The sequence below is a fragment of the Podarcis filfolensis genome (assembly GCF_964270895.1).
Source record: "Podarcis filfolensis genome assembly, chromosome: 8".
NCBI lineage: Eukaryota > Metazoa > Chordata > Lepidosauria > Squamata > Lacertidae > Podarcis > Podarcis filfolensis.
Genome location: NC_139611.1, coordinates 12,127,436 through 12,151,135, shown reverse-complemented (window position 1 = coordinate 12,151,135; position 23,700 = coordinate 12,127,436). Strand labels below are relative to the sequence as shown.

The 23,700-nt window shown below is 48.5% G+C and overlaps 1 protein-coding gene across 1 annotated transcript in view; it reads right to left on the bottom strand.

The window, feature by feature from the left end:
* PLOD1 (procollagen-lysine,2-oxoglutarate 5-dioxygenase 1) overlaps positions 1 to 23,700 on the bottom strand; it is a 35,317-nt gene that overhangs the window by 6,173 nt on the left and 5,444 nt on the right. Inside the window, exons 2-16 of the mRNA XM_083628672.1 lie at positions 23,579 to 23,670; positions 22,081 to 22,217; positions 21,126 to 21,289; positions 16,565 to 16,677; positions 15,973 to 16,036; positions 15,051 to 15,148; positions 14,250 to 14,351; positions 11,690 to 11,821; positions 11,420 to 11,541; positions 10,340 to 10,444; positions 8,711 to 8,836; positions 6,603 to 6,744; positions 4,586 to 4,699; positions 3,356 to 3,421; positions 1,915 to 2,019 (exon numbers count right to left, since the gene is read on the bottom strand). Of these exons, the coding sequence (XP_083484798.1) occupies positions 1,915 to 2,019; positions 3,356 to 3,421; positions 4,586 to 4,699; positions 6,603 to 6,744; positions 8,711 to 8,836; positions 10,340 to 10,444; positions 11,420 to 11,541; positions 11,690 to 11,821; positions 14,250 to 14,351; positions 15,051 to 15,148; positions 15,973 to 16,036; positions 16,565 to 16,677; positions 21,126 to 21,289; positions 22,081 to 22,217; positions 23,579 to 23,670 (1,682 nt within the window). The remainder of the gene's footprint in view (positions 1 to 1,914; positions 2,020 to 3,355; positions 3,422 to 4,585; positions 4,700 to 6,602; positions 6,745 to 8,710; positions 8,837 to 10,339; positions 10,445 to 11,419; positions 11,542 to 11,689; positions 11,822 to 14,249; positions 14,352 to 15,050; positions 15,149 to 15,972; positions 16,037 to 16,564; positions 16,678 to 21,125; positions 21,290 to 22,080; positions 22,218 to 23,578; positions 23,671 to 23,700) is intronic.

Sequence of the window (23,700 nt, the reverse complement as noted above, 5' to 3'; positions counted from 1 at the left end):
GGCTCGTTGGGAGACCCCCAATACCCAGATGCATTTGAGTTTTATTATTGCATTTCTATCCCACCTCCCTTCTGACGAGCAACAGAGGTGCACACAGGCTTCAGACCCCTCCTCCCCAGTGGCGTAGCGTGGGGGGTGCAGGGGGGGCCGGCCGCACCGGGCGCAACATCTGGGGGGGCGCGCGCTGGCACTCGCAGCTCTCTGCCCCTACCTGGCTCACTCACTCTCTCTCACTGCAGTGCTGGCTGTGCGAATCCGATCCGAGCCGCCGGGTCGCCGCCCACTGTGGAGGGGGTGGGTGCCAGGCGTGCGGTGCGGAGAGAGAGCGAGGGACTATCTGGGGGAGGGACAGTGCAGCGGCCGCCCAGCGCAGCGCTGAGCGTGGGAGAGAACCACACCAGACCAGACCAGGCAGCAGCAAGAAGAAGCTGGCAGCGGTGGCAGGTTAGGGGTTAGGGGGCACAAATTACTTGCCTTGCCCCGGGTTAGGGGGAGCAAATTACTTGCCTTGCCCCGGGTGCTGACAACCCACGCTACGCCACTGCTCCTCCCCATTTGATTGCAGGAATGGTGGGAGGCTAACAGGTGGCGACTGGCCTAAATAGACTAAGGTTACCAGATTTTTTTCAATGAATCCAGGGACACTTTTCAACTTCAATAGGAATGATAGGATTTTCTCAGGGGACTGACTGTTAATCTGAGAACTGTCCCCGGGAAACAGGGACGCCTGGTAACCTTAACTGGTAACCCAGTAAGAATGTAAACAGAGCCTGCTGGATGAGGCCAGTGGCCTGTCCAGTCCAGCATCCTCTTCTCACAGTGGCCAACCAGATGCCCCTTGTGAGAAGCCTGCAAGCAGGACTCAAGACAACAACATTGTCTATTTTGGGGGCAGCTACCAATTGCCAGTCCATCCTCGGCACTATCCGTGTATAAGACGCCCACTGATTTTTGACATTATTATTTTTTGGGGGGGAAACCTAGTCTTATACACGGAAAAATATGGTAAATTCAATATATAATAATAATATAATAATATATTTCCTTCTACCAACTGATACAGAAATGGAAAAAATACTGTTCGCACAGAATGCTTTATCTAAGCAGAACCAAAAGAGAGGCAAGTCTGGGCTGTGTGCTTCTACGATGAGAAAGATATAGGCTTCCTTTTTAAAGCAAAGATTCGTAATTACTTTAGGTGGTAGCCCCTTTTCAGACTTCTTTTTTTAAAAAAAACACATTTTGCTTATTGATGAAGAGTTCTGCATAGCACAGAAGTTTGCATGGAACTGGCTCCCACTGGAGGCAGGGACAGCCAAGCAGCCTAGATGGCTTGGAAAGAGGACTGAGCAAATGAGCAAAGGGCTAGGCACTGAATATTCCAACATTATTGGATGCCCACGAGCTCTAGTGTTATGAGAGAGGAGGAAAATCTTTTTCATATCCGCTATCTCCAAACCCTGCGTCATTTTACAGCGGAACCTCTAGTTACGTACCGCTCTGGATACGTAACTTTCGGGTTATGAACGCGGCAAACCCGGAAGTGATTTTTCAGGTTGCGGACAGACCCCTGGAATGAATTTAATTCATATCCGGAGGGTCCACTGTATAAACTTCTATCCAGTGAGCTTCATAGCTGAGTGGGGATTTGAACCTCAGTCTCTCAGGTCTTCGTACAATTATTTTATTGTTGTTAGCTGCTCTGAGCCCAGCTTTGGCTGGGGAGGGCTGGCTATAAATAAAATTTTATTTATTATTATTATTATTATTATTATTATTATTATTATTATTATTATTTATTTTAACCCAGAGAGACAAACAAGCAGAGCTCGGATTCAAACAATTATTAGAATCTTTCTTTTAAAGTGCATCTGTTAATGAATTTGGTAGATTTACCACCAAGGGCTGCCTTACCGTGTTGCCTCCCTTGGACCACTGGCCAAAATTCTCCATCTCTTCTACGAGTTCATCGCAAGCTGCGTCGGTAAATATCGGAAACCAGTAAACATCCGGGCAGGGCTAGCAAGACAGAAGAACCGTAAGAGCTCAGGGAGTATGACAGGAAGGGCAAAGGAAACTAGCAAAACAGAAATAAAGGCCAAAACTGTCAGGGTTCTGGATATTTCAGGAAACATCACCTCCTGTGTGAAAACAACCCACCCCACTCCTGACCCCCCACAAAGGTTTGAGAACCTATAATGAATCTCCATTGCAAATGTTGCTTTTTTGTGTATGTCACAGTCACTAGCCAATCAGTGCTGGGCAGTGCAAATGAGGGCAGAGGAAGATGAGTGAATCTCTTGAGGAAGGGAGTTCCAAAGCTCCAGGGCAATCACAGAAGAGGCACTGCTACTATGTGATTGCCCTCTGGGGTGTTCTTTCCTCGGGGAGTTCCATTCATCTCCTTTTCTGTCACTCATCCATCGGCTGACTAAGATGAATTTCTTCCATCATTTTGGCTTGTCCACACTTCGGCTTGTGCCGTGCCTAGAAAACATGAGTCCCCTTGCCCCGCTGCTTTCCAAGGCAAAACCTGCTCTTTAGCGATCAATTGGAACAAAAGGCAGTCTGGGGAAAACCTGAATTGCTGTTTGCTCCAATTGAGCGCTAAAGAGTGGTTTTTCCTGGGGGGAAAGAAGCAGTACAAAAATGTCTTTTTTAAAGACATTTTTATTTCTATTTTCATACGTTGTTTTGATTATCTTCTCTTAATTGTATGCTGCGTATCGGATTAGCAATGCCTCGTTGAAAAGCGTTTTCTTTTAAACTTTGTAAATAAACCAATAAATGGCAGGCAACAAAACGTCTCAGAAATAGATTGCGAAATAAAATACTGTGAATTCAGATACTTACGTTAAAGGATTTATAACCTACCTTTTAAAAAATCCACAAGGCAGCTTACAAAGATAAGAAATATGCTCTTGAGACACAAGCAATATAAAATAAATTCCCATACACACAAACACACAAAGTGGTGCTAAACAGGATTTAAAATAAAAATAAATAAAAATAACCACATATTAGAACCAGGTGAAAGCAAAACATAGAGCATAAGGGCCTGCTGGATCAGAACACCAGCCAACCAGGTGCCCCAGAAGGGAGCCCACAAGCAGGATCTGAGCCCAAGATCCCTCTCTCCTCCTGTGGTTTCCAGCAACTGCCATTCAGAAGCATTAGTGCCTCCAGCTAGGAAGCCAAATGAATGTCTTCGGGGAAGCCACCACCAAAAAGGCCATGCACACCCGAACGTGGGGCCCTGGGAGCAGGCACCTCCTTCAGTTTGCCTATGTCGCTCTTTAGGCCCTCTGCACCCCAATTCAGCAGTCCCGTTTCAAAAGAGTCAAGGGCCATTTACCGTTTCTACCAGTTTCCCTTTCAAGGCTGCGGTGTAGTTTTCGTGAATGTATTTCTCCTTCCAGTCCTGTGTCAGGAGAAAATAAGAACAAATGAACATTGGGTGGCTGGGTGAGGAAGGTGACACATTCTTAAATCATATCCTTGTGGTGTGGGGACTAACAGGTGGATACAAGAAATGGTTTTGTGTAAGCCATTACGGTGGCTATTAGAGACTTAAGGCTGGAAAGTCAAGTGTCCGCCATGTATTACCCAATGGATTGAAGATATCCTGTCCTTCTGTCTATGTTTGAATGTATGGCTTATGATCATCAATTTTATTGAGACACCCATTTGGAGCCAGGTACCCAGGGGCTCAGGGTGGCGCTGTGGGTTAAACCACTGAGCCTAGGACTTGCCGATCAGAAGGTCGGCGGTTCGAATCCCCGCAACGGGGTGAGCTCCCATTGCTCAGTCCCTGTTCCTGCCAACCTAGCAGTTCGAAAGCACGTCAAAGTGCAAGTAGATAAATAGGTACCGCTCCAGCGGGAAGGTAAACGGCATTTCCGAGCGCTGCTCTGGTTCGCCAGAGGCGGCTTAGTCATGCTGGCCACATGACCCGGAAGCTGTACACCGGCTCCCTCAGCCAATAAAGCGAGATGAGCACCGCAACCCCAGAGTCAGTCACGACTGACTAATGGTCAGGAGTCCCTTTACCTTTACCTTACCCAGGGGCTCATGTCTGAGAAAGATCCACCCTAATTTTAAAAGCTCGGGCTGGGGTTCAAAATTAAGCTCTGTCCTAAACATATCGGATGGCCCTGGGGAAATCGCATGCCCCATGTCTCCCAAATGTTTGCAGCTGAATTAAAATTGGAAGCTCCCATTCATAAGGGGAGCCTGGCTGCAGGATCAGGCCAATGGCCCATCTAGTCCAGCTTCCTGTTCTCAGTGGCCAACCAGATGCATCAATGAGAAGCTCACCAGCAAGACCTGAGCGCAGAAGCACTCTCCCCACTCGTGATTCCCATCCCTGCAGCTGGAATTATTCAAACTCCCACCGGCATTATTTAAAACTGTACGGAAAACCCACATCACTGCTGAACACACAGCAGCAGAATGAGCACAGGACCTCTCCTCTTGCTCTGCTTACACATTTCTCCCTTCAAACTGGTTCCTAGAGAAATCCCGCTAGCTCCTAAGTTTTGCGAAAGGTACTGCTCGCTGGGTTATTCCGCAAGAGACACCTCACCTCCGGGTTGCTGAAGATCTGCCAGAGATCGTTGTGCAGGTGGCTTGTCTGATAAGTCTCCAGCGAGAGGATATGGCCAAACTGTTGTTGATTCGTCACAAAGAGGAAGATCCCCTGCAAACGAGGAGAACCATTGCTCACAATTGAAAACTGGTAACCCGTGAAGCTGGGACGCGGGTGGCGCTGTGGGTAAAACCTCAGCACCTAGGGCTTGCCGATCACATGGTCGGCAGTTCAAATCCCCGCGGCGGGGTGAGCTCCCGTCGTTCGGTCCCAGCTCCTGCCCACCTAGCAGTTCAAAAGCACCCTTAAGTGCAAGTAGATAAATAGGTACTGCTTTATAGCGGGAAGGTAAACGGCGTTTCCGTGTGCTGCACTGGTGCTGGCTCGCCAGAGCAGCTTCGTCACGCTGGCCACGTGACCCGGAAGTGTCTCCGGACAGCGCTGGCCCCCGGCCTCTTAAGCGAGATGGGCGCACAACCCTAGAGTCGGACACGACTGGCCCGTACGGGCAGGGGTACCTTTACCTTTACCCCGTGAAGCCAATCCACCCTGTGGTTTCATTTCCCAGCTGGCCTAGTCTGTGGTTTTCCTCCCCACTATTCCAGAACAACACAGCTGCTTGCCCAGGAGTGTAGTGGCAAATTATGAAGTGCAGGGTTGCTTCATGATAGCCACAGCTATGCCCCCTTCTAAGATTATGCAACCTTCTAAGAATATCCAAAGGATGCGGGTGGCGCTGTGGGTTAAACCACAGAGCCTACGACTTGCCGATCGGAAGGTCGGCGGTTCGAATCCCCGCGACGGGGTGAGCTCCTGTTGCTCGGACCCTGCTCCTGCCAACCTAGCAGTTCAAAAGCTCGTCAGAGTGCAAGTAGATAAATAGGTACCGCTCTGGCGGGAAGGTAAACAGCGTTTCGATGCGCTGCTCTGGTTTGCCAGAAGCGGCTTAGTCATGCTGGCCATATGACCCGGAAGCTGTACACCGGCTCCCTTGGCCAATAAAGCAAGATGAGCGCCGCAACCCCAGAGTCGGCCACGACTGGACCTAATGCTCAGGGGTCCCTTTACCTTAAGAATATCCAATAATTAGGGAAGCATTGCAACGATCAGTGCAGATCTCAATGCATTGCCTGTCAGCTAGATCTACTATTTTCTGTGCACGTACACAGAACCTTAGCATTGCAGATTTGGAAGGGGACCCCATCTATTTCAACCCCCTCCAATGCAGGGGTAAATTATGAGTGCTCCAATATCTTCTTTTGGAGAGACTTAAGTTGCTTTTTCTGCAAAGTTCCATTTACAGAGCAGAACTTGCATACTTTTCTCTTGAAACAGAAGCATACAGGACACCTCCAACTCCTTGCTGCTCTTCTCCAGAGTGACCCCAGGAGCTGATCCTCACTTCCTCGCTTTCCCTCTAGCTCCAATCAGCACCAAAGGGCGAGGAGATTTGATGCTGATTCAGTGGCTCTAGGATGCAAAAGGCAAGTACCCTGCTGCAGAGATAACAACAGCAATTCGCACACTGTAAAGGGAATTGGGGGTTGCTCGTGCGTAAGGGGGCTGCTGCTCTAGGCAACGTTGTCTGGCTAAACCTTTCCCTGGCTGGACAGCCCTTTCTCCGTGGCTGTGTCAGTCACTGGCAGAATCCGTCAGTGGGCGTTTCCTGAACTTCTTCCAACATAAAAGCTCCTTGACGCCAAGTCTCCGCCTAGCCTCCCTGCGCGGAAGTCTTCTGCGCAGAGTGGGCGTGGCCAGCGGAGGTCCTGGGCTCTCCCCGCTGGTCTCTGTGGAAGAGTCTTGGAGCCATCTCTCCGAAGTCCTTCCCTGCTCCCCTTTCTTCCTGGTGTCACGCCGATTTCCTTCCCCAAGGGAAGTGTTCTCTCTCTCCCTGCTGGTCCCTTCTTCTGCATCGTTGGAGAGCCCTACCTCCACTCCTGGCTCCGATGGCAGTTCCCTGACACACACACACCCCAACCCTGCACCACGACGCTTCTGTTCTTGCCACACTGACCTGTTCCCGGACGTTGTGGCAGAAAGCCATGTCTGCATCTAGCTTGCCGCTGCGGAAAAAGTCGGTCTCAGTGAGCTGCGATCTCAGGATGCTGCCTTTTATCAGGTAGACACTAGAGATGTATGGGACGTTCCACAGGCCACTGAAAAAGGGGGAGAGAGAATTAGGCATGAAGGGCCATTAACCACCCCAAGGCCTTTTACCATATACAGTTATTAAGGCTGCCATTATTATTATTTTTAGTTTCATCAGCTACCGTATTTTTTCGTGTATAAGACGATGACTTTTGCTTTTTAAAAAAAGGCAAAAATTGGGTGTTGCTAATGGTGAATGCAGAGGGGGGACGTGCGATTAATGGCAGCAGCAAGCTGGAGATTGGCAGCGACAATTGGGCGGGTGATTGGTGGCTGTGGGAAGGCCTGCTGACGATTGGCTGTGGCTATGGCAATTGGGCAGGCGATTGGCGACTGTGGCGAGGTGGGCAGGCGATTGGTGGCTGCGGCAAGTGGGCGGGTGGTGGTGATGAGTGGGCAGACAATTGGCAGCTGCAGCGAGGTGTGCGATTGGCAGTGGCTGTGGCAAGCGATCAGTAGTGTCAGGTAGGCGGGTGAGCAATTGGCAGAAGTGACCTCCCTCACCCCCCCATAAAAGCTAAACAACTTAATTTCTTAATTTTGGGTTTAAAAAAATTGGGGTCATCTTATACACGGGGGCGTCTTATACACAAAAAAAATTTCGGTATATTCTGATTTTTAAAATTGTTCCATCAATTAAAAAGCGGGTTAAAAAATCAGCCAAAGAGGCAGCATTGCTGCTTCCAGCTGTGGAGACAGAAAACAGCCATCCTGGCTGGTAGCCCTCAATAGTCCCCTTCTCCTTGAATTTCTCTTCATTTAAAGCTAGTGGTCATCATGTGAGCTTGTTCCATAGTTTAATGATGTGCTGCAAGAGGAAGCATTTTCTTTTATCCACCCCGAATCTTACAACATTCAGCCTCCTTGGATGTCCACAAGTTCTCATGTTCTGAGAGAGGGAGGGAAACTTACTCCGTGCTATGCAAAATTTTAAACCCCTCTGTCATGTCACCTCTCACTCGCCTTTTCTCTAAACTATAAAATCCAAAACGTTGCAATCTTTCTTCATAGGGAATCACTCAATCCATGATGTTGGCTTGTTTGAAACTAGTCACGGTTCAAGTTCATGCTAACCATGGTTTGCTTGGTCCAGATGACACAACAAACTGTGATTAAGCAAAACCAGAGGCAGAAGCTCTGGAGAGAAAAGATTGTGAGCCTGTAGCTCGGTCCTACTGATGGACTATTGTTATAAGAATTCTAAGGTCTCAAATATAGAATAAATGTTCATAATTGTACAAGGAAAACACATACATAAGTATGTAAACCATGTGTCTGAAATAGAACAGGAGAGCAATCCTGAAGCCATTTTGACTCTCTCAAATTGATCTCAAATATTTCTCTGCAAGGAGGAAGGAAAGGGGAAAAATTTTCCTACTGGCTTTGGACTGTAGGGGCTTACACCTCCCTGCAAATACAGTCTGGCAAGTATCTGTTAAGCTGAGCAAACTCAATATGCATAAGAGATTCAGGAACTACTTTTTTTTTTAATTTATTTGAGATTTACCATCTCAAAGGAATGGCCAGGCTACCCAGAAAATGCAGTCAAGTAAGGCATTCTCGGGTATTTTGGCAGACAGGAGAGAAGCAACACTCAAATTTCTGCTGGAGACCATCTTCCTCTGTGATGTATGTATGATGTTTTGGGGGGTGGTCTTGGGCTATAGGGTGGGCAATTTCTAAAGTCTTTATAGGGGCTTGCACACTATTGCTCTGGGTCTCTCCTACCTCCTTGCAACAAGGGGAGGGAACTCTGTTGTAACAGAAAAATAAAGATCTGTCTTGCTTTCTGTGGATCTTGCCTCCATCCATCCATCTCTGACCGATCATGGACTTAGGGGACTCAGTGCCTTGGGGAGGTGGGCAGCAAAAGCCAACCCCCCTGTTTTTTCTACAACACTTTGTGCTAAACTATGGTTTAGCGTGACATGGAGAAGCGGCCAAAGCTTTGTTGAAATCCTTCATGATACTCACATCCGGCGCCCCTGGACGATATCCACATAGTCCTCTGAGCGGGCGTAGTAACCGTCGGCACTGAGGGCCCCCCAGAAATTTGACCACAGCTTCCCAAGACGACTCACAAGTGGGGCAATCACCAATCTGGGAGGTGGGGGTTAAGGAAGGCACAGAAAAGAATTGGATATTAGTGTGCATATGAACCCAAAACTTGGGTAAGTGCCGTATTTTTCGCTCTATAGGACGCACATTTTCCCCTCCAAAAATGAAGGGGGAAAGTGTGTGCGTCCTATGGAGCGAATGCAGGCTTTCACTGAAGCCTGGAGAGCGAGAGGGGTCGGTGTGCACTGACCCCTCTTGCTCTCCAGGCTTCAGGAAGCAATCCGCAAGGCTGCGGAGCCCAGCAGGAGTTCCCGCTGGGCTCCGCAGGCTTGCAGACAGCTGCCTGCAGCCCGAAGCCTGGGGAGTGCTGCGTTGCACACCCTGGGCTTCGGGCAGCTCTCCGCAAGCCTGCGGAGCCCGGCGGGAGTTCCCGCTAGGCTCCGCAGCCTTGCGGATAGGTGCTTGCAGCCCGAAGTCCGGGGATCGCGGCACTGTGCACCCTGGGCTTAGGGCAGCTATCCGCAAGTCTGCGGCACCCGGCGGGAGTTCCCGCCGAGCGCCGCAGGCTTGCGGATAGCTGCCCTAGGCCCGGGGTGTGCAGCGGGCTACAGCGCCGCACTCCCCGGGCTTCGGATAGCAGCAGGCTCCGGGAGCGATGGCGAGGTTCTGGGGGCTGGGGTCGGGGGAAGCCCGGGCTCCCCCCCCCCCCGCAGGCTCCGGGAGCGATGGCGAGGTTGAGCGCAACCACGCCTTCGCTCCCGGACCCCCAGCCCCGAGGCTAAAAACGAAGCCAAGACAGCTAGCAGGATCCATCCCGCTCGCTGTCATGGCTTCTTTGCTCTTTGGGGCTGGGGGGGAAATAATTTTTTTTCTTTATTCCCCCCCCCCCAAAAGTGCGCCCTATGGTACGGTGAGCACTATAGAGCGAAAAATACAGTACTTCTGCTTGTACAGAGGTGGGAAGCAGTGGGATGAAAGGCAAGATATTCCCAGGTCTATTTGGCCCAAGATTAACTTCAGAACCTGCATAAAATAAAGCCAAGTACATTTGCATAAGTTCTCCAAGATTGTGGCATTTACTAAGCGAAAGGAGCTATGCAGGACAATGAACTTCCAACTCTGGAAAACCTTACTCAGAAACTCCTCTGGGTTTTGATAGCCAGTCAAGTAGATTCAAGCACATTTCCTCTTTCATAGGGGCTAGAAACTTGCATCTTTTAAAGATTTGAAATACGAAAGCAGAGTTGCTCGAGAAACTGGAGTCTCTTTCCCCCACCCCCAAACTCACACAAAATGGTGGAGTGGAGGGGGAGGCACCCTGTATAATAGAAATGTATAGTAGGGACCTCAAGTCCAACTCTTGCAATGCAGGAATCACGTCTGAAATTAACAATCCAGTCCAAACGGAGACAGGCTCTGTTGCATCAAGAGAGGTTTGCTTCAATCTGGCAGCTGCATCCAGATGTGGAATGCAGAAGGACCACGCCTTCTTCCTGAACTTGCCTAAGGCACCCACAGAACAGGAAGCTGAGCTAAGCGACTCACTTGTTCTGTTCAATCAAGATCCGCAGTGCATCAGGGTTCTTCAGCACCACTTCGGCATCCAGGCTGAAGTAATATTCACAGACTGGGTCTTGCCTGCACAGGTCCCTAAAGAGGCAATAAGCAGGTAGATCAGGCAGTCGGCCAGTCAGTCTGTGGCTGGCTCAAGAGGTTTTAAAGGGCAGATACTATCAAGAGACACTGCCTATACCTTGGCCATCTCTCACCAGCAAACGAAAGGTCAGAAGCGTTACAGCATCAGGAGAGATATAAAGGTAAAGGGACCCCTGACCATTAGGTCCAGTCGTGGCCGACTCTGGGGTTGCGGCACTCATCTCGCTTTATTGGCTGAGGGAGCCGGCGTACAGCTTCCGGGTCATGTGGCCAGCATGACTAAGCCGCTTCTGGCAAACCAAAGCAGCGCACGGAAACGCCATTTACCTTCCCGCCGGAGTGGTACCTATTTATCTACTTGCACTTTGACGTGCTTTCAAACTGCTAGGTTGGCAGGAGCAGGGACCGAGCAATGGGAGCTCACCCTGTCACAGGGATTCAAACCGCCGACCTTCTAATCGGCAAGTTCTAGGCTCTGTGGTTTAACCCACAGCGCCACCCGTGTCCCTATCAGCAGAGATAGTGTGGTATAATTATTAAGAGTATTGGGCTAGGACCTGGGAGGCCCGGGTTCAAATCCCCACTCGGACATGAAGCTTACTGGGTGACCACTCTCAGCCTCGCCTACCTCACAGGGTTGTTGTGGGGACAGAACGAGGGGGCCAGGAGAACAATGTGTGCCACCTTGAGCTTAATAGAGTGGTACCTCGGGTTACATACGCTTCAGGTTACATACACTTCAGGTTACAGACTCCGCTAATCCAGAAATAGTGCTTCAGGTTAAGAACTTTGCTTCAGGATGAGAACAGAAATTGTGCAGCGGCGGTGCAGCAGCAGCAGGAGGCCCCATTAGCTAAAGTGATGCTTCAGTTTAAGAACAGTTTCAGGTTAAGAACAGACCTCTGGAACGAATTAAGTACTTAACCTGAGGTACCACTGTAATAATAATAATAATAATAATTAGCTTACATGCCCATGTTCCGGCCATCAGCATTCTCCACATGGTCATCCGGCCCAACCACTTTGACAGAGCGGTATTCTTCCCCGTGTTCGTTCACAAACTCCTCTACCTGGTCGAGGTGATGCTCCTCCTGGACACAAAGGCACAAAGCAAAATGCCTTATACCAGAGCTGTGGCTGGTCTGGTCAAAACAGCCACGCTCACTGGCTGAGAGCTTAAAGGAGCAAAGCCTCTGGGAGGCGAACGGCCCTCCCTAAGGATGGGACGAAGGCGCTCACCCGATTGTGGATGAAAAGCTGGATCCGTTTCTTGGGGTAGCGCAGCTTCCGCAGGCGCTGGAAGAACGGGGTGAGGAATGGGGTGGGCTGCTCGACAAAGATGCCAATCAGGACCACAGGCAGCACATCCTCCTGCATTCAGGTACGAGGGGCGAAAATAGAATACATAAAAAAGGATAGACAGACCAAGACAGCCAGCCGTGATTGGCAACCTACCGTACTTTTCGCTCTATAGGACACACTTTCCCCCCTCCAAAAATGAAGGGGAAATGTGTGTGCGTCCTATGGAGCGAATGCAGGCTTTCGCTGAAGCCTGGAGAGCGAGAGGAGTTGGTGCGCACCAACCCCTCTCGCTCTCCAGGCTTCAGGAAGCTATCCGCAAGCCTTCGGAGCGCGGCAGGAACTCCCACCGAGTTCCGCAGGCTTGCGGATAGCTGCCTGCAGCCCGAAGGCTGGGGAGCGCAGTGCGAACTCCCGCTGCGCTCCCCGGGCTTCAGGCAGCTATCCGCAAACCTTCGGAACACTCCCCCAGCCCACAAGCTCTGGGAGCGGCGGCAAGGCTGCGCAACCTTGCCTCCGCTCCCGGACCTGTTCTGGGGGCTGGGGTCAGGGGAAGCTCAGGCTTCCCCTGCCCCAGCCCCGTGGCTAAAAACGAAGCCGCGCACAGCCTCTCCTGGCTGGAGAGGTTGTGCGGGGCTAAAGAGGAAGCCAAGGCAGCCAGCGGGATGGATCCCGCTGGCTGTCTTGGCTTCTTTGCTCTTTGGGGCTGGGGGGCGGGATAATTTTTTTCCTAAAAACTAGGTGCGCCCTATGGTCCGGTGCGCCCTATGGCACGAAAAATACGGTATGACTTCAGATAAGAATGTCAACATATGCTGGATCAAGTCAAAGGCCGGCTTCAGCGATAGGGAGCCTCTCTCAGTCTGAAATCCACATTCTCTTCTGGGCAACATTTTGGGGGCCAGATACCAGTGGTGGGCAGGGCCAGAGGCAAAAGTGGGCGGAGCAACGAGTGTGAATTTCACCTTTCTACAGTAGGTTAGTTTCTACACACAAACCGCTCTGTCCTCCGTCCAGACAAGCAAGATCAGGGTTCGAGGATGCATGTTCTCTGCTCTGGGCCAGATTACACACACATGAAGGTGATGGATGGCTTGTGAAGGACCCTAAGTAAGAGGCAGGCAGGGAAGGGAAGATGTCCCAGGGTGAGAGGGTGGGGGAAGAAAGGAAAGTTCCCAGGTGAGAGCTGGGACAGTCCATCTCTTTCTGTGTGAGAACTCCCTTTGCGAACGGACCCTGCATTTTCTTTTCTCTGAATCATGGAATCACAGAACTGTAGATTTGGAAGGGATCACGAGAGCCACCTACTCCAACCACCCACAATGCAGGATTTTTTTTAACCCAATGTGGGGCTCAAACCCACAGCCCTGAGATGAAGAGCCTCATGCTCTACCAACTGAGCCATCCAGTTTGATCCAAATAGCAACTGGATAGCAAAGCTAGTTTCCTTTCTTTTCTTGTATTATGAAAGAGCTTCAATAAAATCTTATGGGGGGAAAAGGAAGAAATGCACTGGGGTAAAGCAACCTTGCTGCATTTTAAGCCACTTAAAGTAGGAAATGGGATGCGGGTGGTGCTGTGGGTTAAACCACAGAGCCTAGGACTTGCTGATCAGAAGGTTGGCGGTTCGAATCCCTGCGACGGGGTGAGCTCCCATTGCTCGGTCCCTGCTCCTGCCAACCTAGCAGTTTGAAAGCACGTCAAAGAGCAAGTAGATAAATAGGTACCGCTCTAGTGGGAAGGTAAACAGTGTTTCCGTGCGTTGCTCTGGTTCGCCAGAAGCGGCTTAGTCATGCTGGCCACATGACCCGGAAGCTGTACGCCGGCTCCCTCGGCCAGTAAAGCGAGATGAGCGCCGCAACCCCAGAGTCGGCCACAACTGAACCTAATGGTCAGGGGTCCCTTTACCTTTTTATCTCTCCTGATGCTGTAACACTTCGCCAGAAGCGGCTTAGTCATGCTGGCCACATGACCCGGAAGCTGTACGCCGGCTCCCTCGGCCAATAAACAGACGAGGAACCAGGTGTCACGGGGACTACACCAGCTCCTATCAGCCCAAGCCAGCAGGGCCACCGGTCAGGCACGATGGGAATTGTTGCCCAGCAAAATTGGGAGGACCACAGCTTTCCCATCCTTCCATCACAAGAAGGCAAGAGTCGCGACGGGGATAGCTAGCGGGCAACGACGGCAAGTGATGGCCTCATCCCAGGAAGGAGAACCTGTAGCCTACAATGCCCTGCTGGGACTCCAGCTTGCACCAGCCCCAACCAGAATGGGCAATGGCTGGGAATGGGGGTGGTGGGAGTTTTAGCAGAGGTAGCTAGGCGCAGCAATGGCAAGTGACAGTCTAGCTCAGTGGGTGGAGAATGTGTGTGACTCTCTGGTTGTTGTCCAACTCCCACCAGCCAGCACGGCTGATGAACAAGGCATGATGGGAGTTGGAGTCCGAAACAGGGCCCACGGGTATCCCAGCCTCCCCAACAAGCCAGCTGGTCCTTACTTTCAGGTCTGCGAGGCTCTTCAAGCTTTCGTTGCAAACCGTGCAGCCCGTCTCAAAGGTCCAGGTCCGAGGGATGTAGTTCCCCAGGTAGTTCAGCTGCAGCTTTTGAGGAGAGAGAAAGATTTCCGGATCCTTAGTCGCAAAGCTGGGACGGAAACACTCGCTTTGCTCTGTTAAGTCTGCAAGCGAGGACATCTTTCCTTCTAGTCTAAGAACACGAAACTGGATCGTTTCAAAGGCCCATCTTGTTCTCAAAGTGGCTGCCCAGGTGCTCCAAAAATAGAAGTCTGCAAGCGGGGCCCGAGTTCAAGAAGCGCTCTCCTGTCCTTGGGACACTTTAGAGAAAAGGCGAGCGAGAGGCGAGATGGGAGAAGTTTACGGAATTATACATGGCATGGAGAGAAAAAGCTTTTTCTCCCTCTCTTGTGACACTAGAAGTCACAGCCGAAGGTTCAAGTCAGACGAAAAGAAGTCCTTCTTCCCGCAGTGCAGGGTTAAACTGTGGAACTCACTGCCACAGGAGGCAGTGATGGCCATGCATCTGGATGGCTTGGAAAGAGGATCAGGCAAATTCGTGGAGGAGGACAGGGCTATTGATGGCTCCGAGCCACGACGGCTCTGCTTCCATCGTCGGATGCTTCTGAATGCCAATTGCCAGAAACCACAGGAGATTGTGGTCAGATCCTGCTTCAGGGTTTCCCACAGGTCAGCCACTGTGAGACTAGATGGGCCACTGACCTGATCCAGCAGCCAGGCTCTGCTTAGGTCCCTATGGTTCTGGAACATCCTGGCTGGACTTACCTTGGTGGGGCCGTTGCCATGAATGACCACCGCGAGGGTGTCATATGCGAGGTTCCGTGCTCTCACGCGCCCGTTCTCAAACTTCAGGACCACCTCATCTTAAAAAAAAGAGGGAGAGAACAGAAGGAAACAATGAACTACCATGCTTTTCCGTGTGCAGTGGTACCTCCGGTTACGTACTTAATTTGTTCCAGAGGTCTGTTCGTAACCTGAAACTGTGCTTAACCTGAAGCACCACTTTAGCTAATGGGGCCTCCTGCTGCCATCGCGCTGCCAGAGCACGATTTCTGTTCCCATCCTGAAGCAAAGTTCTTAACCCGAGGTACTATTTCTGGGTTAGTGGAGTCTGTAACCTGAAGCGTATGTAACCTGAAGCGTATGTAACCCGAGGTACCACTGTAGTTATTTCCGCACTTGCTGATTATGACAAAAACATCAAAACAATATGAAGAAATAAGTAATTAATTGCGTGTCGGTTGTTGACTTCTTCTAAAAAAAGAAACAAAATAAAACACAATGTTTTGAGAGAGTAGCGATCACTTACACCCCCTACAATCTAGTTTTGGTTCCTGCCATAGCCTTAGGCAAAGTTTTTTGTTGCTACTTGCATCAAAAGCTCAGCCAAAACCTGCTTTTGTTCAGGGCATGCAGAGATCAGAACAGCCAGAAGGATATGGATTAAGAAACTTCTACAATGCCCACTCATTTCAAAGAGTCCATTCATTTATTACCATTTATATCTCCCCCTTCCTTCTGAAGGCACCCAGGGCAGCAAGCACTTTTTAAAATTATCAAATAAAATCATTTAATTCCCTGTCAACAGGCAGGGAGTTTCACCGTTGAAAACCTGACTCCTTACAAACCCGGAACTGAGGTTGCAGAAATGCAAGACACTTCTCCATCTCCTTTCCCAGATGCTCACCTAGGGCTCCATTCAGGTTTTGAAATATCCGACACCTGTGATCCAAAGTGATATTGATGTTCGTCTATGGGGGAGACAAAATAAAATAGAAATCACATTATCGTAAGAGCTGGAAAAGGGGTTTTGAAAAGCCATGAAGCCTGGCTCTTCTCTCTAAAGGTAGAGCAAAATGTCTGTTCACACCAGACAGGTACAAATCGTGGACCACCAAGTCATTTCAATACTGTCCGCTTGTGGGTGGTGGATTTTTAAATTTGCAAAGAGCTCCAGCAAAGGAACAACTTTCAGCTCCCTACTGTTCTTTAGAAGCCTTATCTACTCCACACCTGACATCCTTATGGGCCGAATGATGAGCATCCTGGTGGCCAAGTTTGGCTGACTGGCCACAGGTTTCCAAACAAGTAGCTTTATTTCATTACATATAGGTAATTTAGGGGTAGTTTGAGCACCCAATAGCTTGTTTTATGTTCTATGTGTATTAGATTGATTGTAAATAAAATATTCATTTTTATTAAAAAGGGGGGAAAGTAACTACATTTCAAAAAGCTCGCCTGGCACACATGCACGCAGCTTCTCTGCACCCTGAATTTACCCGTTTTTCTGGATCCAAGAAGACTTTCGTATAAAACAGCTGGTCGCTATCACTGTCAAGACCCTCCCAATCTGCTACAAGCTTGTAGAGGTGTGAAGCGTAGCCTATGAACCCTGTCAGGAAGAGAGAGAGAGAGACGGAGAGAGAATTAACTTTCCCTTTTTTGCCTTCAAGGTCAAGAAACATTCCAGGCCACATTAAATACCTAAATGCAAGTGTCAACAACTCTGGTTTCTAAAGAATAAGAAATACCGTATTTTTCGCTCCATAAGACACACCAGACCATAAGGCACACCTAGTTTTTGGAGGAGGAAAACAAGAAAAAAAATATTCTGAATCTCAGAAGCCAGAACAGCTTCTGGGATAGCCTCTAGCTGTTCTGGCTTCTGGGATAGCCGCGCCAAACCTCTTCAGGGCAGTGGGATGAAGGCTCCCCCTGCCTGGAAGGGGCTAAGGCAAAAGCCAGGACAGCAAGAGGGATCTGGCTTCTGGGATAGCCTCTGGCTGTTCTGGCTTCTGGGATAGCCACGCGCAGCCTCTCCCGGGCAGTGGGATGAAGGCTCCCCCTGGCCGAAGAGGTTGCACGTGGTTAAGGCAGAAGCCAGGAGAGGCGCTTTGCTGAAGGGGCGCTGCACAGAGAGCGAGAGCTGCACAGTGCCCCTTCAGTCAAGCAGGAGGAGAAACAGAAGGAGCCCCTTCCGTTCCTCCTCCCGCTTCGCTGAAGGGGTGCTGCGCAGCTCTCCCTCTCTGCGCAGTGCCATTCGCTCCATAAGACGCACTAACATTTCCCCTTACTTTTTAGGAGGAAAAAAGTGTGTCTTATGGAGTGAAAAATACGGTAAGTTCATGTTGATCTGCAAGAGAAGTGTGCATAAGAACATAAGAAGTGCCTTCAGCTGGATCAGGTCAATGGCCCATCTAGGCCAGCCTCTGGTTTTCACAGTGGCCAACTAGATGCCTCTGGGAAGCCCTCAAGGAGGACCTGAGCACAAGAGCCTTCTCCCCTGTGGTTTCTCATGGTGTTCGGAAGCATTGCTGCCTCTGATTGTGAAGGCAGAGCATACCCATTGTGGTTAGTAGTCATCAATAGTTCTCTACTCATCCATGAATTTGTCCAATCCTCTTTTAAAGCCATCTAGGTTGCTAGACATTGGGACGCGGATGGCGCTGTGGGTTAAACCACAGAGCCTAGGACTTGCCGATCAGAAGGTCGGCGGTTCGAATCCCCGCTACAGGGTGAGCTCCCGTTGCTCAGTCCCTGCTCCTGCCAACCTGGCAGTTCGAAAGCACGTCAAAGTGCAAGTAGATAAATAGGTACCACTCCAGCGGGAAGGTAAACGGCGCTTCTGTGCACTGCTCTGGTTCGCTAGAAGCGGCTTAGTCATGCTGGCCATATGACCCGGAAGCTGTACGCCGGCTCCCTCGGCCAATAAAGCGAGATGAGTGCCGCAACCCCAGAGTCTACCACGACTGGACCTAATGGTCAGGGGTCCCTTTACCTTTACTAGGTGGCTAGACATCACTGCCTCCTGTAGGAGCCAGTTCCATGGTGCTATGTGCTATGCAGAACTCTTCATCATTAAGTAAAAGTGTTTTGTTTTTTCAAAGAAGTCGGAAAAGGGACTACTACCTAAAGTAATTAAGAATCGTTGCTTTTTTTTTAAAAAAAAAGCCTACATCTTTCTCAGGGTAGAAGCACAGTCCGAACTTACCTCGCTTTTGGTTCTGCTTAGACTGTGTTAGCTGGAAATGTTCTATTTCTGTATTAGTTGCAGACATTTTGCAGTTGTAGCTGCACAACGAAGGATCAAGCAATGATTACTTAGTTCAGGGAGAAGACGGGATCCTTTGCAGACTTACATTGTGCACCCAGAAAGGGGTAAGTTTCCAGATCTCATTACAGTGGTACCTCGGGTTAAGTACTTAATTCGTTCCGGAGGTCTGTTCTTAACCTGAAACTGTTCTTAACCTGAAGCACCACTTTAACTAATGGGGCCTCCCGCTGCTGCCGCCGCGCCGCTGGCGCACGATTTCTGTTCTCATCCTGAAGCAAAGTTCTTAACCCGAGGTACTATTTCTGGGTTAGCGGAGTCTGTAACCTGAAGCGTATGTAACCTGAAGCATATGTAACCCGAGGTACCACTGTATTATGAAGCACTAGAATGAACGTTCCTAAATTTTGGACATTGTAGATCTGTCCCGTTCTGATGCATGCAATGTCTTTTGTTCTGTAGCTGTGTGATTTGTGCTTATGCTGTATTGTGATTGTCGTAGCCTATAAACAATAACATGTATTGAATGGAACTGAATTATTATGAAGCAATCTCTCAAAACCCATTGGCTCACATGATGACTCACCAGTACCCAAACTATGGAACTGACTCCCGCAGGAACCAATGAGGCCCACCAACTTGGACAGCTTGAAAAGAAGATTAGACAAATACAAAACGGCCACTGATGGCTACTACCAGGTGCAGGATGCCGCGGCGAGGCTCCTTACGGGGTCCTTGCCACGGGATCACATTCATCCAGTGCTTTACCAACTGCACTGACTGCGGGTGGGGTACAGGGTCAGGTTTAAGGTGCTGGTTTTGACCTTTAAAGCCCTACGCGGTCTAGGACCCACGTACCTACGGGACCGCCTCTCCTGGTATGCCCCGCAGAGGACCTTAAGGTCCAGAAATAACATTTTGGAGGTCCCAGGTCACAAGGTGGTTAGATTGGTCTCAACTAATACTAAACTTTTATCCAAAATGTATAACCAACTGTTAGACTGGGATACTAAAGATGAAGAGGTGAAAGGAGTCATGGTCAAATGGGCCAGAGACCTTGGATATAATCTGGAGTTTGACAGATGGGTAAAACTTTGGAAGAAAGGTATGAAGTTCACAGCATGTGCTGCTCTCCGAGAAAACATGGAGAAAATGATGTATCGTTGGTACATCACCCCGGCAAAACTGGGGAAGATGTATAAGACCGGAGACAGCACATGCTGGAAATGTAAAACTAAAGAGGGTAATTTCTTTCACATGTGGTGGACCTGTGACGAAGTGAAAAGATTTTGGGGACAAATTTACGATGAATTAAAAAGAATACTGAAATACACCTTCCCCAAAAAACCCCCAAAAAATGAAGACCAAACATTCTTTCAATATGCAATGGTGGCCGCCAGGATTTTGTTAGCGCAAAACTGGAAAACTTCCAATATCCCCACCATTAGAGAATGGCAAATGAAATTATATGAGTATATAGAATTAGCTAGAATGTCACAAAAAATTAGGCATCAAAAAATCGTTAAGTTTACGAACGACTGGAATAAATTTCTAAGTTACATTGAAATCAATCTAGGTATTACCAAAATCACAGTGGGCGGAATCTAAAACCTGCGATGTAAAGAGCTGATATAATACAATCTGCAGATAAGCGATGAGTTTATTTTGCCTAAACCGAGATGGAAGGAAGTCAATTGAGTGATGTTATGTTGGTTTGTCTGTTTTATGTTTATAGGCGTTGTTTGTTGTTGTTGTTTGTTTGTTTGTTTGCTTTTTTTTCTTTTCAGTCTTTTTTCTTTTTTGTATTGTTTGATGTCGTTTCCAAAATATCAATAAAAAGATTAGTAAAAAAAAAAAAGATTGGTCTCAACTAGGGCCAGGGCCTTTTCAGTACTGGCCCCGACTTGGTGGAACGCTCTGTCACAAGAGACCAGGGCCCTGCGGGACTTGACATCTTTCCGCACGGCCTGCAAGACAGAGCTGTTCCGCCTGGCCTTTGGTTTGGACTCGGTCTGACCCTTATGTTGTCCTCCCCTTATGGTCTTGATCTATCGGCTACTTTTAAAATGAGGCTGCATTTTAAATTGCATTTTAACCTGTATTTTAAATTGCCCCCCCCCTATGTTTTTACTGTGATTTTATTGGTGTTAGCTGCCCTGAGCCCTGCTCTGGCCAGGGAGGGCGGGGTATAAATAAAATTTATTATTTATTATTATAGCTAGAATGGCTGTGCTCTGCCAACATGGCTGGAGGCAGCAAAGCTTCTGACTACCAGTTGCTGGAAAACACAGGAAGGGAGAAAGTGCTCTCGTGCTTGGGATTTTTTTTCTTCTTGTGTTCTTGTGTTTTGAAACTTGAACCCAGTTCCTGCTCTCTCATTCCTTTCCCCCCATTTTTTTTAATTGATTTTCCAAAATTTTCCAACAAACAAACAAACATAAATCTTAACTGTACTTAATCCAATCTTAGTAACATTGTTAAGTGACTTCCTCTAATTCCCCTGGCTGAATTTCAGTGTATATCATTGTAACAGTTTTCCAAAACCAGTTTTCTCATAAATTTAACTTAATCACTTAACATCTTTCTTTCTTTTCATTTTAACTTTAAACATATTAGTCTCTAACATCCCATTTTTAAATCCTAAGCCAATCTGGTGTTTGCAAGTTTTTTCCAATTAAATTATCTTAACATATTTAACTAAATGGTCTTTAAATTTCATCCATTCCGCCTGCTCTCTCATTCCTGGTTACTCCTCCAATGCTCCACGCCGCTGCTCCAGTCCCTCTTACCTCCGGATCCGAGGAATCGCTTCCCTTCCCGGACCTGGGGGTACTTTCCTTCCAGCCTTCGGTCAGGGTAGATTAGGGTCTCCGACGAGAAGACGACTTTGGCCTTAGCTTGCCTGAATTTCTTCAGGAGTTCTGCCGGGCCTGAAGCAAATATGACGTCATAGCTGCAGGGGAGGAAACAGGGAGGAAAGGATGGTACCAGAAAGAACAGGATGAAGAATTCAAGGAGGTGCTTCTGCTGGGAAAGGTATAGAAGTTATTTTTCCCTACTGGTCCGTTACAAGGGAGGCTTAGTTATGGGATGGGTCCCTCTGGATTTTGCTGAACTACAACTCCCACCAGCCTCTGCAAACACAGCCAGTGGCCAGGGATGATGGGAGTTGAAGCGTAGCAACATCTGGATCATTAATAATAATAATAATAATAATAATTTAATATTTATACCCTGCCCATCTGGCTGGGTTTCCCCAGCCACTCTGGGCGGCTTCCAACAAAACACTAAAATTCAATAACCTATTAAACAGTAAAAGCTTTCCTAAACAGGGCTACCTTCAGATGTCTGCTAAAAGTTTGGTAGTTATTTTTCTCTTTGCTGGGAGGGCGTTCCACTGGGCGGGTGCCACTACCGAGAAGGCCCTCTGCCTGGTTCTCTGTAACTTGGCTTCTTGCAGCGAGGGAACCGCCAGAAGGCCCTCGGCGCTGGACCTCAGTGTCCGGGCAGAACGATGGGGGTGGAGACGCTCCTTCAGGTATACTGGACCGAGGCCCTTTAGGGCTTTAAAGGTCAGCACCAACACTATGAATTGTGCTCGGAAACGTGAAAGGTTCTCCTATACCTGCGTTTGGGAGAAAAGGATGCTGCCCCCACAAACCTGTCTGTCCCCAGCTAGCCTCCACCTGCCTGCCTTTCTTACCACCCGATCTGCACAGAACACACTGCTTATGGTGTCCTTACCTCTCTGTGAAGAGGATGATCAAATCCTCCTTCTCCGCATATTCTTCCAAAGCTGACTTTAAGAGACGGATCTTCTGACCACCTCCTGTCGTCCTTTTATTCTCTCCTCCATGCCACTCCTCTCCTAATCCCAGGACCTAGAGGGTGAAAGCAGATTTGCAATGAAGCCTTTCTTTGCCCAAGTTCTCTGCTTCAACAGGTTAGCACCTGTGCATTTTTTTTAATAATAATAATAATAATAATAATAATAATAATAATAATAATAATTTATTATTTATACCCCGCCCATCTGGCTGAGTTTCCCCAGCCACTCTGGGCAGCTCCCAATCAAGTGTTAAAAACAGTACAGCATTAAATATTAAAAACTTCCCTGAACAAGGCTGCCTTCAGATGTCTTTTTAAGATAGGATAGCTGCTTATTTCCTTCACATCTGAAGGGAGGATGTTCCACAGGGTGGGCGCCACTACCGAGAAGGCCCTCTGTTTGGTTCCCTGTAAACTCACTTCTCGCAATGAGGGAACCGCCAGAAGGCCCTCGGTGCTGGACCTCAGTGTCCGGGCAGAACGATGGGGATGGAGACGCTCCTTCAGGTATACTGGACCGAGGCCGTTTAGGGCTTTAAAAGTCAGCACCAACACTTTTAATTGTGCTCAGAAACGTACTGGGAGTCCAAAGGTAGCAATTTCATTCCCTTACTGCTGGTCAGGAAGACAGCTGCCAAATTTTCTATGGATCTTTAAACCAAAACATTTGAAACTGTGACTTTAAATCACAGGTCATGTACGGAACATTAACACAGTATGTTGACAAGGCATATTGTGTAATGTGAAATGAGTTGGGCTTTGGATGTGAGATGAAAGCTGCATGGAGAAGGTCTTTCCTGTGTCTTAAGGGAAATGTCACAACGTAGTGTTGGAGCATCTGCTTCGCAAGCAGAAGGTTGCAGGTTGAACCCACAGCATCTTTAGGTAGGGCTAGGAATAAGGTTACCAGATTTTATTCAATGAATCCGGCGACACTTCTCAACTTCAATGGATTTTGTATGGGGACTGATTTGTAAATCCGGGGACTGTCCCCAGGAAATGGGGACATCTGGTAACCTTAGTTAGGAATGCCCCCTGCCTGAAACCCCAGAGAGCTGCTGCCAGTCCGTGTAGACAACATGGAGCTAGATGACTAAGGTAAATTGATTGGAAATTAGTATTGGAAAACTGCTACAATGAGATACATGGAAATACAGCTAGAGGGATTCGAGGAAGTCATCTGACAATGGTAACAAAAATGTGATTATAACAGGATGAACGTTTGTATGTTTGTTTGTTTTTTATATAGTAATGTTTTTTTCTTTTTTGTTTATGTTTGTAAGAAATTTGGAAAACCAATAATTTTTTTTAAAAAAAACCCCAAAACATGGAGCTATATGGACCAATGGGTCTGACTTCCTGTCCCACTTCTTGTGTCATTATTTCCACGTAACTCAAAATCTCCTGGCATCACCTTGACATTGTAGTTGAAGAACTGGGCTGATCTTCTGAACCGTTTGAATCCTTCCGTCTCCTTGGTGGCCACAGTAAGAACCAATAAATTATCTGGATGGAGGAAGAAGGAAAATTTAGGTA